At 34.9% G+C, this 14,442-nt stretch overlaps 2 protein-coding genes across 2 annotated transcripts; one reads left to right on the top strand and one right to left on the bottom strand.

Moving 5' to 3' along the window:
- Nucleotides 1–5,360: 5,360 nt before the first annotated feature.
- Nucleotides 5,361–6,194, top strand: LOC110799858 (fasciclin-like arabinogalactan protein 3). The gene has a single exon (XM_022005127.2). It carries the CDS (start codon nucleotides 5,361–5,363, stop codon nucleotides 6,192–6,194), a length of 834 nt encoding a protein of 277 aa, XP_021860819.1.
- A 944-nt stretch (nucleotides 6,195–7,138) lies between these two features.
- LOC110799842 (uncharacterized) lies at nucleotides 7,139–10,780 on the bottom strand. The gene is made up of 4 exons (XM_022005108.2): nucleotides 9,997–10,780; nucleotides 8,350–8,446; nucleotides 7,729–7,794; nucleotides 7,139–7,604 (listed from the first exon to the last, which is right to left on the bottom strand). Exons 1-4 carry the CDS (start codon nucleotides 10,650–10,652, stop codon nucleotides 7,503–7,505), a joined length of 921 nt encoding a protein of 306 aa, XP_021860800.1. The 5' UTR covers nucleotides 10,653–10,780; the 3' UTR covers nucleotides 7,139–7,502.
- Nucleotides 10,781–14,442: the final 3,662 nt, after the last annotated feature.

The following is a 14,442-nucleotide window of genomic DNA, read 5'->3' as shown; positions in this document are numbered from 1 at the left end:
GAATATATACCTAAACATCATTTAATTTCTTAAAAATAGGGATAAAACTTTAAAAGCAATTTTTTAGCTTATAAGAAAATTAGTTGGTCCCATGCATATAGCACATAATATGCTTTTTGGCAATTAATTGACCTAATTTAAATTATGGGAATATTTAACAACTAAAAAAGTTTGCAATGTAGAGGTCAGTTAGCTAGCTTAGCTTCAAGGAGCACAACTTGTGTAATTGTGATATGAATGTGATTCAACATTCAAAAAGGTAAAGAAAGATAGTGGCTTTCATCTTTATATGGTAGCTCACCAAAGTTTGACGACTTCATTTCCCACCTGTAAAAGTGTAAGAGCATAAATTCTGTACTTCTTTCTAGATAAATGTATGCGTATTTGATTGCGCAACTTAAAAATTAACTTGATTTTAAGAGTAGTAATCAGTCAAATAACGAGTAGTCTTCAATTTTATAGAGCGGTTTACCAGAGTTTGCCGACTTCATTTCTAACTTTTTTTTTAGGAACTCATGTCCTATTCACAAAGGGCATCAATGTTGTATATTTTTCTTTAGAAAAATATGTGTATTTCATTGCGTAACTTAAAAATCAACTCTAGCGATCAACAAACGACTTGTAGAGTTATACTTTTATATATTCTTATATGCAACTTTTAGTTAATCGTGTTTCCTACCATTTTATGATCCTTAAATTTTTTTGGAGGTCGTCCAGACAATTTTATAGTTGTCGGATAATATGTCATATCATCCAATTGCAAATTTACTAGTCAATATATAATTGTACGAAAATGATAAAGGTCGCAACATGCGACCTTTAAGGCGTGTCACAATGATGACATGGCATGCTTATGTGTCATGATTTAAATTGGAAACTAAAATATTTAACTTATATAATCTATTATACATGTTACAAAAAAGGTAGAAAAATCTTAATATTCTGATTTGTTTCCTTCTTTATATCGATAATCTCATTTACATATTTTCATAGTAAAAATATTGAATTGGTAGTAAAAATATTCTGATGACGTATAGCCTACGTGGCGCCTAAATGTGCCAATTAAATTGCGACACATAAGATTGCGACAACTAAAAGTTGTCGCAACTTGTGACCTTTATCATCACCCATAATTGTATAAGGAGTAGAGGCACATTTTTTTTTTTGTGTGTCGGAAAGTTCAGCTTTCGTTAATCAAGCCCAGTTTGTACTTAAAATACTTATCATAATAGTGTTTTGGTTATCTTTTTGTACAACTAAAGGAGTACCATAATAGAAAAAAGATGGTGTACAACTTATCATGTTAAAAAGAAAGACATGTAAAACTTGATTAAAATCTTACTCCAAGAATCATAAAGATTGATGAGCACCAAAGAATGTTCAAAATCCGACCCTCCTCAATCTCCAATATGATACATGCATGCACTTAAGTACCTTGAGATTTTAACGCATGATTTTGGAACAAAAATTCGAGTATTTTCTTTTGAATTCATAATATCATAAATTCTTATTCCCCTCCCACCAAAAAGAAAATAATATTGCCATTTTCATTCCATTTCTTGTGAAAAAAAAAAGGAAAGAAAAAAGGGGGATGTAGATTGGGTTAAGAAGCATCATGAGTACACAATACGCATGGCGGCTATAGGCGTTCGTGAGAAAAGGTAGAGAACAAAATTAGGCATATATCATCTACCATAAAGTAAACAATATAACAACCTATTAAATAAAATAAAAACTTTAAGAAAATAATAGGAATCCTGCATGCTCATATATTGATATATTACCCCGTAAACACTAGTTTTATGTACGTTGATGTGTCCATAATATTATTTTTATAATTTTTTTATTTTTTTTATGTTGGAAAATTGCCTTAATAAAGGTAGAGAACAAAATCAGACATAAATCATCCACACAAAGTACAAAAAATAATAACATATAAAAGAATAAAGAAATAAAGAAATAAAAAGTAAGAAATTAATAAGAATCTTGGATGCTCATATATTAATAGATTACTATAAGTGACTACCTAGGAATTAAGAATAATCACTAATTTAGGAAAAGGATATTTAATTTGATGACACAATTGTAATTACGAACTTATAATCAAGTTTGTTAGCTATATGAACATGGAAGAGTCACAAACATTCATAGAAGCCAATGTAGAATATCTTAATTATTATTTTATCCTAATTAATTTGCCTCCTCGAAATGCTTTAGTACTATGAATTGGATGTTGAACACTTTGGCTGAGTTATATTATACTCCGTACATACTTACTCCGTCTCAAAATAGACGTTACGTTTTGAATTGTCAACAAGTAAAAAAACAATGTCCTGAAAATTTAACCAAAATTATAACAATTTTTTTACTAGCTAATGTATAATTACAAAAAATAATCAAAGTAAAGTTCAATTCTTTGATAAACTCACCACAAGCTCGTACATGAGAAGACATTGACCACATATAATAATGAGGTTTTATCCTAAAACCAATTGGTGATAGGTGGAGTAGTCCACCATTAATTCTTTATGTTACTGTAGTCAATCTCTCTTTATTTCTTCCACGTGGGACAATTAGTCACAACTCACATGTGAGTTAATTTTCTCAAACACTTCTTCTCACATGTTTTTTTTATTCTAACATGACAAAGTCGAGTGACAAAAACAAACAATTTGCAAAACAAAACACTAGAAACAGAAAACTACTGAGGGATTAAACGAGGAGTGGTAACACCTCTCGCATCCTCAGCCAAAATCCTACCAAGTTCTAATGGAGAAAACGTAAAGTATTTAATCTCATGTGTTGGGTACACGCCTTGGGCCCTTGGTTTGCAAGTCAATCCGCAATCCTATTGCCTTCACGATACACATGTATAAACTTCACTTGCCACAAGCAGGGGAGGACCTTTAATAGCTCTATAGGGGTTCAAAGGGACCCCCATTAATTTTGAAAAAAAAAACTGTAAAATTGATATTGGGGGTAATTAATTACACTTGAAATAGTTAAGTTATGTATTATTAACTGACATTAATAACAATGAAATATACTTGAAGCATAATGGTTGCTTGAATACTATGTTATCCAAGGTTCGAATCCTTTTAAGCGAAGTCGTTGATTCTTTATGTTTATTTTTTTTTCTAGAATGGTTCATGATTTTGCTTTTAACAAAACACAAAAAAGTAGTAATGTTATTTTTTCTTCAAAAATATTTTGTATTTTTCATAAGATATACTTCTAGTTGTAATTATTGTAATAAAGTAAATCTCATTCAAAATATGAAAAACTCGTTTTTTTCATTTTAAATTGAAATCGCGTCAAATTATTGTTTGTATTTTGGACTAGGTGTTGAGTTTTATTGCTAAAGTAAAGTTCATAAATCCTCCACATATTTTATTATGGCGTTTTTAATATTTTGAGTACTTACCTCTCAACTTTAACCTTCTATAAAGAGCAAATATGAGAAAATAGAAAGCAAATCATAAATTATTTTTGGACCCCCACTTATAAATTTCTAGGTCCGCCCCTGCCAAGGGATCCTCAATCAGCTTCGTAATGTGTTCGAACAGATGTGAACATTCGTTCCTGCCCCGGACTTTGCTTCTTAGAACCTGAATACAAGCCAGGTTATCCATCTGCACTACAATCTTTTCAATCTGCAAATTCCTAGCTAGCTCCAATCCTCTTACTAATGTTTGAACTTCTGCTTTGAATGAGATGCAATGGCCAAAATTGGCTGATAAGGATGAAATAAACTGACCCCCATGGTCTCTAATTATAGCTCCTTCGCCCGCTGCATCCGGTGAGCCCTTTGCTGCCCCATCCCCATTAAGAACATACCAATTTTGCCCTCCCTTTTTGGGTGTTGATAATGGGCCAGGAACGTCAACTCTGATACCATGATAAACTCAGCATGCCTAGCACAAACCCGTACGTACATGAGAATAGATTGACCACATATAAGTCTGACGGGTTTCATCCTAAAACCAATTGGTGATATGTGGAGTAGTCCACAATTTTTATATGTTAGTCAATTTATCTATTTCGTTCACGTGAATAATTAGTCTCGACCCACATGTGGGTTAATCTTCTCAACATACTTGAATAGTTTAAACGAATAGTCCGAATGAGTTAGAAGAGCATTATAAAGTTTTGATTATTGGACATATTTTTCAAAGTGTAAAAAATTTAATGAAACAGAAGTAGTATCCACTAGACCATTACTATCTTTGCCACCTTTCTATTTTCATCACCAACATATACTAATGCTCTTTTTAGTCTTATCTTATTCCAACTCTTCATTTTACCCAAGAATACTAGGTCCTTGAAGTTCATTTTGGACTCAAATCATGAATTGAAAGATTTTTATAATTTAGTTGAGTCATACACTTAAACACGTATCCATACCGTATAGTACATGTATATTGTGTAGACATCGAAGATGCAGCTGATCGAGCCAAAGAGGAGTTGGAGACGTCATTTGTCGGACTTCAGAGGCTTGGGCGGAGGAAGCAAGAAGGACAGTAATAGTGGTATTTGAAATGACATGGTTTTTAAAAGAATTTGAAATTCTTATTTTATGTTGTTTTTAACAAGTGTGTGGAATTAGGTCAAATCCAATTCCAAATGATTTGCATTCTCAAACACTGAATTTGGCCCAATTCCATCGTATGAAATGAAATGCCTAATATCCAAACAGGCCCTAAAGAAATTTATTTCAAAACCAAGGACTATAAACATCTTTTTGTAATTTAAAGGTCTAAGGAAATACGGAATATTACAATTCTTACCGGTCTTAACATGCATATTATTTCTAGAACCTATTTTAATTAATTTCATGGCCGGAATTATTTGAAGGGTAACTACATACTAAGAATTAAGTTACGGTGCGTGGTTAAAGTAACAAGTGTATGTAAATGCATAAACTTAACTTTGACTCTTCAAATTACTAATATTTTTATTTTTATTTCATTTCGACGACATTTTCTAATGATCAAAGCTATAATTAGAATGTAGCTTACGGAGTACCCGTATTATATGTCTAAATTTAGGCATTGTTTGAACATTTTCCACCAATGAAATAGCTTGAAATTTGAAAATAGACATAGATGCAAAATTGTTGCAAAAACTATATTTAGAATATATTTAAATTAATTAAGATAATCAATCTTTGTTTCATTATAAATACTTATGTCACATGCTCTTTTTATAAATATCTTCATGATCTAATAAAACCAATTAACCAAGGAGGATAATTACATTATTACTCCTCTTTGAAAATTGAATAAAACTCAAATACAAATTTTTTTAAATTTTTAAATTTCTTTTTTTTAGAAAAAAGGTTTTTTTTCTCAATCTCAAAGATGGATCCTAAGGCTTGTAATATTATCCTCTTAATCTCCATTATTTTGTTCTCAACAACCACCTCAATTTATGCCTTTAACATAACTTATTTTCTTGCACAACGCCCTGAATTCAGCACCTACAATGACCTCCTAGCCAAATCCGGCGTGGCGGCGGCAATCAACAAACAAGGCACGGTCACCGTCCTCGTGGTGGACAACTCGGCGGTGGCCCCACTCATGGGCATACCAAAAACAACACTTGAGTACATACTTGCCACCCAAGTAATCCTTGATTACTATGATGCCGTAAAATTAGGTGACTTGGAGAAGCCTGTAAAGGCCACCAACCTCTTCCAACAAACTGGGAGAACCACCGGAGGTCAGGGACAAACAAACATTTCCAACACCGACGGTGATACCTTTTTCGGGTCGACGGCTAAGGGGGCCCCACAAGACTCCAAGATGGTGAAAGTTGTTGCTTCACAACCTTTCCATATTTCTGTGATCCAAATCAGTAAGCCTATCATTACTCCTGGTCTTGAACAAGGCCCACCCGCCCCCCCAACTAGCAGCCCAACGGTGGCCCCTCCTACTCCTACGGAGGCCCTATCACCGGAAGCCGACGCCCCTGCTCCTGCCCCCGCCGATGATGATGCTGCTGATAGTCCAGATGCCGATAGTGAGGGCCCCGCTCCGGCTAGTGGCCCGGCACCAGGCCCGGCCCCACAAGGAGATGAAGCTGATAAGGAGGCACCTGCTAAGGCCGTCCCACATAAGAATGGTGGTGTAAGGTTGACTGTAGGCGGAGCTATGGTTGCTGGTTTAATGGGTTTGGTAGCATTGTCACACTAATAACAAAGTTAGCAAATTAAAATTTACACCTGTTGGTCTTATGATCGATTTAATATTGTAATGGGGGTAACAAAATGGAAGATATAGAAGAGAATTAATTGTTTGGATAAAATGATGCATGTTTTAGGATATAATCTTGGTTAATTAATTGAGTTTGAAATCTTGAAACCCCACTTTAAATTTTGGTACTACTACGTACGTACTTATATTTTGATTGATCCTTGAAATGTATTTGTGATTTTTGAATAGAAAAGTGGTGGATCGTTATACTATTTTAAATCAACCAATAATCAAAAGCAAAATCAAGTGTATTTTGTCAATTTCCCAATTAAATAAGTACTAAAACTATGTATGTTTTCGTTTAGTTGTATGATTTCAATGAAGTAATAAAGGCTTGTTTCAAAAATCGATTTGAGGTTATTCCATTTTTTTACAAATGAACGTGTGTTATGTCAGAAATTGGTTGAATCAAGTAAACAATACTCTGGAGGTAAGGAAAATTCACCAGAAACATGACTATGCGTAGTGTGAAAAGTTGATGGAGCTTTTCTAGACTTTGGGGTCTCCATTATTCTATCTCACAGAGTCATGACCCTTCCATGAAACATTTTCTATTGCATAAAACTATACGGTAAAACTGGTACCCCAAGACTTGAGATCAAATCCCATTTACATCATCACCTAGATTAGGGACTCCTAAAAGTAACACACATGCCATTTGTTCCCTTAGTTTCACCTTAAATCTTTAATTATATGTTCTACTAAAAGCAAATCACATATCCTCAACGCTCATGAGAGTTTCAAACCTCAAGGGAAGAAACAGCACCCATTTTTCAGCTATCAAGCCAATAATGGATGACAAACAAGCACAACAGACTTATGCAGGGAACCAAAAAAAATGCAGGATCAAAATTTCCAAGAAACCTAGTGAAGCAGAACCATGGTAGACAAAAATTAGCTAGCTACATTAGCTTCCAATGCAGAAATGTTATGATTGGAATCATCAGATATTTCCCTAAGTTCAACTCTGATCAGAGAGACTGACTGACTAATCAGTAATCACACACTAGCACCACCTGTGTACAGTTTGGAGCTGAGATGGTAAGCTCACTAAACGTACTAACCCTGCCACATCAATTGGGAATAACAAGTACTACTAGTTTCTAAGGTTATAACATACACCACACCTACTTTAGTCTAGTCTAACCAAAATATGTTTTTCATGTGTTCTCAGACAAATTAGCATGTGTTCTAAGACACCACAAAAGAATGAACGCTCCTCTAAGCTTAACACGGCACAGATTGACATCAATCCTCGTTAGAGTTATTGTCCTGAACCTTCTTGATGATATCTGCAATGACTTCCTCCAAGTCGAGATCTTTCAGTGCTTTAAATGGCCTCTTCATATCCTGCAATTAGTAAACAGAACCATTAGTCAAGTATTTACAAGCAATACACCCACAACAATACACATGCGCCCAAATTTAGCAATTATACAGGTGGCATGATGACTAAAGAGCACTTGGAGCTTACCAGAAGACTAATGAACGTCTCCCCATCCTCACCTTCCATCCGTATCTCAAAACATCCTCTTCTTGGCTGAAACGAGAGTGATTTATGTTTAGTAAAGAAGAAACCTATGAAGTGTAAGAAATAGAAATTTACATAATCCCCATCAAAGCAGAGACTAGTACAACATTTATCCCCATTCATGCATAATCAAACCTTCTAAAACAATTTTCAAAAGTGGGAAGAATGACAAGAAACAGGGTTGCCAATATTGCCTCATTTTGCTATTATGGATAGAACGAAGGCTGCAGTTTTCAAGTTGGTAGAAAGATCTTTACATAATATGCAATTCTACCTGAATCTGTGTCATTTAAAGGCTCTTACTCTGATAATATATGCTCAGTGTCAATATTTAGATGCATGTGAAATGGTTTACTAGAATGAAGGCTTAAACATATTACCACAACTCACAATATAAGAACTTCTACGCAATTGCATTGCATTTGACACCCCCTTATCCTGTCCAAGTTTAATGTAATGATACTGGGTGCAAAGTAATGTGACATTGTGTACACATTCAAAGGATAAACTTAGGAACCAAAAGGAATTGGAAATTTGAAGTTAAAAGAAACTTGTTATACTAACCTTCACAGGGTTAATCAGCACATTGATACCAGGAACACCTTCCTCTAAGCCTGCCTGCACTTCTTTAGCCTTATTTGTGATTGAACTGCATTGCTTACTGGAACAGGGAGAAAGGAAAAAGTTGAGAATAAAAAAGAAGCATAAACCACGTCCCCATTGATATTAGAAAACTAGAGGCACTACCATAAAACATAAACATTGATTTCATCTGTTATTACTTGAATGATAATGCCAAAAGCCAAACATCATGTATGTATCGAACACTTTATCTGTCGTCCAAGCTAGTCAGAATTAATAATCAGATCAGTGTGGACATATTAGCATTCAAATCAGACACTTGGACAAACCTTGCGTGGTGCCTGCTACAACTCCTGAACACTTTGGCATAAGACAAAAATGCAGACAGGCTAGGTAGCAAATTTTAGGCTTAGATTACAAGTAAAAAGCTACTGGCTAGCTAGTTCGGAAGTAGTATGCAAAGTTGAGTAATGCTTTCAGCTTTTCCAAGTTTATGTTACAATAAAGAAACACAAACACACACAAATGTTATTTGTCAATGAAGACATTCAGTATCCCAGCAGTAAAATGGAGTTCAACATGGAATTGTGGAACATGGAATTCAATCAGAGCTCAAAGCAAGCTTTTCTTAAGCCATCTTTTCATCATACATGCAAATTGCAAACAGTCTTATTTTAAATGTGTTTCAAATTCCATACATAACTATTTCCTAAACTTGATATTCAATGAAAATTAGCTCTTGCACAAGCATTTCTGAACGCATATTTCAACACCGCGACAAAATAACTATCTCACCTGACCCAGGATATATACACTCCATTCACCCACATTCCAAAACAACATTTCGTTTACCCTCAGTCTAACACCTCATTCCAAGAATAGTAAAGCCAAAAGCACAATCTTATATACACAAAAAAACCTAATGATATTACTAAAAGCACTGCATACAAATAGTTTCCTGATGCAAAGTCGCGCAGTCAATTAGTAATACTTCTTAATTTGTTAGAGCTTGACTTCAGAACAAAATTCATAGCAGATTCATAAACAGCTAAGGGAAGGATTAATATCACAAATCACAAAAAAGCCCTATGCAAACTCGAACTGTACAGTGATACTAACCACTCTAAATTCATCCATTTTATGCATCAAGATACGAATCGATAATTTCAAACGGAGAGTTTGCAAATAATGGCCAAGAATTCACATAATCAATTACCAGAATAACATTTAGCAATGCAGACCACTTTTTCTTTAAACCCATTTTTCTTCAATTATCCTTGAAATATCTAACGATAGCAAAAATTCACATAATCGGTTACCAACAAAAGAGCTTCAGACAGTGGCGACAAAATCAAATAACATGAGAGCACAATTGCCTAAAAAATCAACAAAATCTTTAAGAAAATAGGGCAACAAATACCAGCAAAAATAGTCGAAAATGACGAACATTATTGCACAAAATTGACTAAAGAAAGGCCGGAAATTCGCCCAAAAAATCACAAAGAAACCCAGAAAATAAATATCTATTTTCTTCTACCCATCAACAAATCTAACAGCAAGAAAACACATAAACCCTAAAAACAAAGGGAAAAAATTATAGAGAGGAAACAGAAAGAAAGCGAGGTATACCAGTGTTCAATGACGACAGTAGTAGTCTTAGAAGAAGAACCAGCAGCATCTTCGTCGTCGGCGGCGTCTTCATCGTCGTCGGCGGCGTCTTCATCGTCGTCGGCGGCGTCTTCATCGTCGTCGTCACCCGTCCCTTTCTCAGAAGTAGCATCCTCGAAGGCGGAAGAACCATCAGAAGCGGGGTCCTCGTCATCCTCCTCCTCAGCTGTAGTCTTGGGCACTTCAGGTGTAGCTTTGGCCTTCCTGCCTTTCTTCTTGGGTGGTTCATCGTCACTCGCCTCTTTCTTAGAAGCAGCGTCCTCCTCCTTTTCTTCAGTTGTCGTTTTGGATACTTTCGGTGTCGTTTTGGCCTTCCTGCCTTTCTTCTTGGGCGGTTCATCGTCACTCACCTCTTTCTCAGAAGCAGCGTCCACTACCTCCACTTTGGGTTCTTTCGGTGTCGCTTTCGGTGCCGTTTTAGCCTTCTTGCCTCTCTTGTTGGATACTTCCGGTGTCGCTTTAGCCTTCCTGCCTGACTTCATGGGTGAATGTCGCGGCGATGATCTTGGAAGAGTCAAGCTCCGAGTTACCCTTCTCAGCGGCGCAACTTCGGCAGTGGGTGCAATTTCTACTTCAGCGAGACTCTCAACTTCACTTCTACGCCTCTTTGGAGCCATGTTCACGGCAGAGAGAAGAGAGAAAATGGGAAAAAAAAATGGAAGAGAGAGAAAGTGTTTTCCGACTGTAGTAAGTTTGGAGAAGAAGAAGAAATGAAAGATGGAGTAACTGACAATTGCACAGCTAGCTTCTTTTAGGTTGTCATAATATTGAGAAATGAATAAATAAATAAATAAATAAATAGGAAAAATAGGAATTTCTTTAACCCCTTTCCCGCCCTTTTGGACGGTCACGATCTCATCTTCTATGCTCTGTTCCCAATATTTTTTTGGAGTAAAATTTATTTTGAAAAATTATTTGACGTCATAAATGAATATTATCAAATTTGGCAAGATGCATGAATTGGTAAACTAGTGGAGAAGAATTAGAAGATGAAGTGTTTTTTTTCATTCCCAATGAGTTTTAATAGTGTGTGAGATTTTTCATCTATAAGATTTCAATTCAATTATGGAGTTTTAGTATTCTCGCAATTTGTAAACCGTTTTGAAGTGGGTAGATAACCCACTACTAATAGAACATTAAAAAATAATTAATAAAGCTGATGTGGATTCCACTATCACACTCTCTATTAGTGGTGGGTAGTTTACCCGGTGGGTAGATAAAGTTTTTTCCTTGATGTATACGGCGGTGAATAAGTTGAGGTAAAGATTCAATAGTAAGTAACTGATGGTTCGTGTTTTGAAGTAATTAATCGTGAATTTTAATTAGTGTGTGAAATTTCTATTCTTGTAATTTGTAAATCGTTTTGATGATACGGTGGTGAATAAGCTGAGGTTAAGATTCAAGAGTAAGTAACTGATGATTCATACGTACTCGTACTCGTACTCGTAGTAACCTTTTATTAAAAAAAATAAGTACTCCGTATATAAATATAGAGTGCATTATAAAAACATTGTATTTTTTGTTTTATGTTATTACTTCGTATTACTTACGCGGTAATAAATACTCCGTACACGGTATTTGCACTTTTAGTTGCTTATAATCATTCCTAATTGTATGGGTTTGATTTTACTTCATATACAAAAGGTACATATTCTGTCAAAATCTTATAAATTTGGGTCACTACTCAAGACTAGTTAGGGTTGCAAATATAATGTTTCAACTCGTAACCTGCATTGTTTTTTGGCGCAGATGAGTAATATAAAGGGAGCGATTTCCGTATAAAATGCTTAAAGATGTTAGAATTTCCGATACGTTCATGTTAAGTATAACTTTTAATTTAGCGTCCACCTCATCAATTGTTTTTAAATTCAACAATGAACTTTTACCTTAATTAATGGTATATGATAAAATTGTCAATTCACTTGGTGGTTTCCCTTTGTTTCTACATGGCAAGCTAAGTGAAGTGGAATAATGCCCACTACCTGATTTATAAACCGCCAATTGGACGAATTGGCAGTTTTGTCTTTACCAATAAGTTAATACAAATTACAAATCGTGAGTCGGGGATTCAAAGTCATGACACATTTACACATGTGCTCAATTTTAACTACTCCATGTGTCAATACCTTATTGGTACTCTTAGGTGTTGTTTGGTTGCAATAAAGTAGAGGGTAAATAGTGACATCCTAGAAACTTAATAACTTCCATGTTTGTTGGTATATATAATGAAGAAATGAGTAGGAAAACAAAAGAAAATAACACATGATTAATTTTAGGAGATAAAAGATGGTAATAACTTATTTAATTTAAATCGGGTCAACGGTCCAGACCAAAAAAATTCGTGTCTGGATCGAACCGGAAACCTAAAAATCAAAATTTTAAGGACATAAGAGGATCGCAATCAACAGGGCCAGTCTGTTTCTGATCTAGGTTGGTTTTTGAACACATTGTGAGATTGTAACTTTTCATCCTATCTTTTAACGGGATATGCATGATCGGATTTAATTTTTTTTTTTTAGCGAGGTTATTTAATTTTCTAAGGTAGAAAGGTGAGTCACTTTTCCAAAACAAAGAAGATGTTGGGACAGAACTGCATAACATAAAAATTTAAAATTTTTGTTTTTTTTACTTATGATGTTAGCTAGTGAAATCCAAGAGTTTTACCTTGTAAGAGCAAGAGCCTTGGAATTGTAGTTCTATCTTGTCTATCAGTTGCATAAACCTTTTCTTTGTAACTTACTTCCTAAGTCCTAGTAAATTACATCACCTTTTTTTTAAAAAAAAAAAGAAAAATAAGTTTCTCAACTTATCCTACTTAAAATACCAACACCCTTGACTTCCAAGCAAAAGATGCCTGTAAAATATCTACAATGTTGATTGCTTGCAATCTTGCATATGTCAAGTAAGGGTGATACTTGATCCAAGTCAGAAATATGCCCCCTTTATTAAGTACTCCATATATAGTTGGCATAAAATAATTACATCTATACTATTTTATTGGTTGACACAATTAAGTTGCACCAACATTTTTATGTTCTTACTTTTATTGCAACACCTTCCTTTTGTGTCAATCAGATATCTAGAAGTTATATTATTGTTTCAATATTTATTAAAAATTTAATTAGGAAAATTTAATTCTAATAATATAACCTTTGGACCGTTCGTTCAAATTAATCCTATCTTTTGATTACCTTTTAATAATCCAACCTTTTAACGCGATCCCCTAATTTTGAACTGTGAGACGATTACCCGGTGAACTGCTAAAATTAATTTTTTTATTTTTTATTTTTTATTTTCTTTTTCCTTTACTTTTTCATTTCTCTTTTTTTCTCTGTAATCTCTCTATATCTCTTTGTTGACTTGTTATCCTTCCTCATCAAGAACTTCACCCCCTGAAACCGACCCCTTCCCTAGCCTCTAGCTGGCAAACAGCCCCCACCCACTATGAACAATCCCAATCCCCCTAGAAATGGCGTAAGACCACTCCCCTGCTTAAATCTCTTCCCTTCGACCACCACTTTCATCCGCCACAACAACAATCTTCCCCCACATTTTTCCACATTATTTTGTGAACGCCATGAGCCTTCGTCAAAAATATCCTCCTTTCTACCACCACCCTATGTCTGCTCACTCCATGTCTCCTATCTCATCGATCTCTTCGACCCCCACCCCCATTCCCGGCGAATTGATGGTTTAAGATGGTGGTGATGAGCTGTTTTGCGGGTGGGAGATGATCGCAAGGGGGAAACAAGGTGGGGAAGGAGTCGTGGTGTGCGTAGGGGGTGGGGAGGGGTTTTCTCGTTTCTGCAAAGATTTGGTGGTGCATAGGTTTTGTGTGGCTTTATGGTGGTGGTGGTTGGCAACTGGCAAGTGGAGGTATTGTTGGCGACAGTGGTGCCTTGGTGGTGGTGGAGGACTAATGGTGGATATTTGTTTTAGTTAAGTTAATTAAAATTCAAATCGATTACTCTGTTCTTAAATATTAGTCCATTTTGATTTTTTTCACCCGTTTCAACTCAATATTTAAATGTAAATATCTCTGAATACGTACAATAAATAAATATAAAAATTTGATATTGTTAAACTATACATTAAGACAAACAAAATAAGATCTCACGTGAATATGTTTTGAAATACGTATTGGTAATAAATTAGAAGATTTAATTTTCTTCAATTGTGAATAGTGACAAGATTCCAAAAGCGACTAATATTCGAGAACGGATGGGGTATTTAAATTAGAACGAATTAGAACAAGATACATAATGTGAAATTAACCTATTCTACTATTCATTAATATGTTTCAACCGGTCACGGTTCAAAATGAGTGGATCGTGCTAAAAGATTGGGTTTCTAAAAATAAGCAAAAGATGTGATTAATTTAAACGAACGACCAAAAGATTAGATAAT

The sequence above is a fragment of the Spinacia oleracea genome, chromosome 1 (assembly GCF_020520425.1).
Source record: "Spinacia oleracea cultivar Varoflay chromosome 1, BTI_SOV_V1, whole genome shotgun sequence".
In the NCBI taxonomy this organism is placed as follows: Eukaryota; Viridiplantae; Streptophyta; class Magnoliopsida; order Caryophyllales; family Amaranthaceae; genus Spinacia; species Spinacia oleracea.
This window is presented reverse-complemented; position numbering and strand designations above follow the sequence as displayed.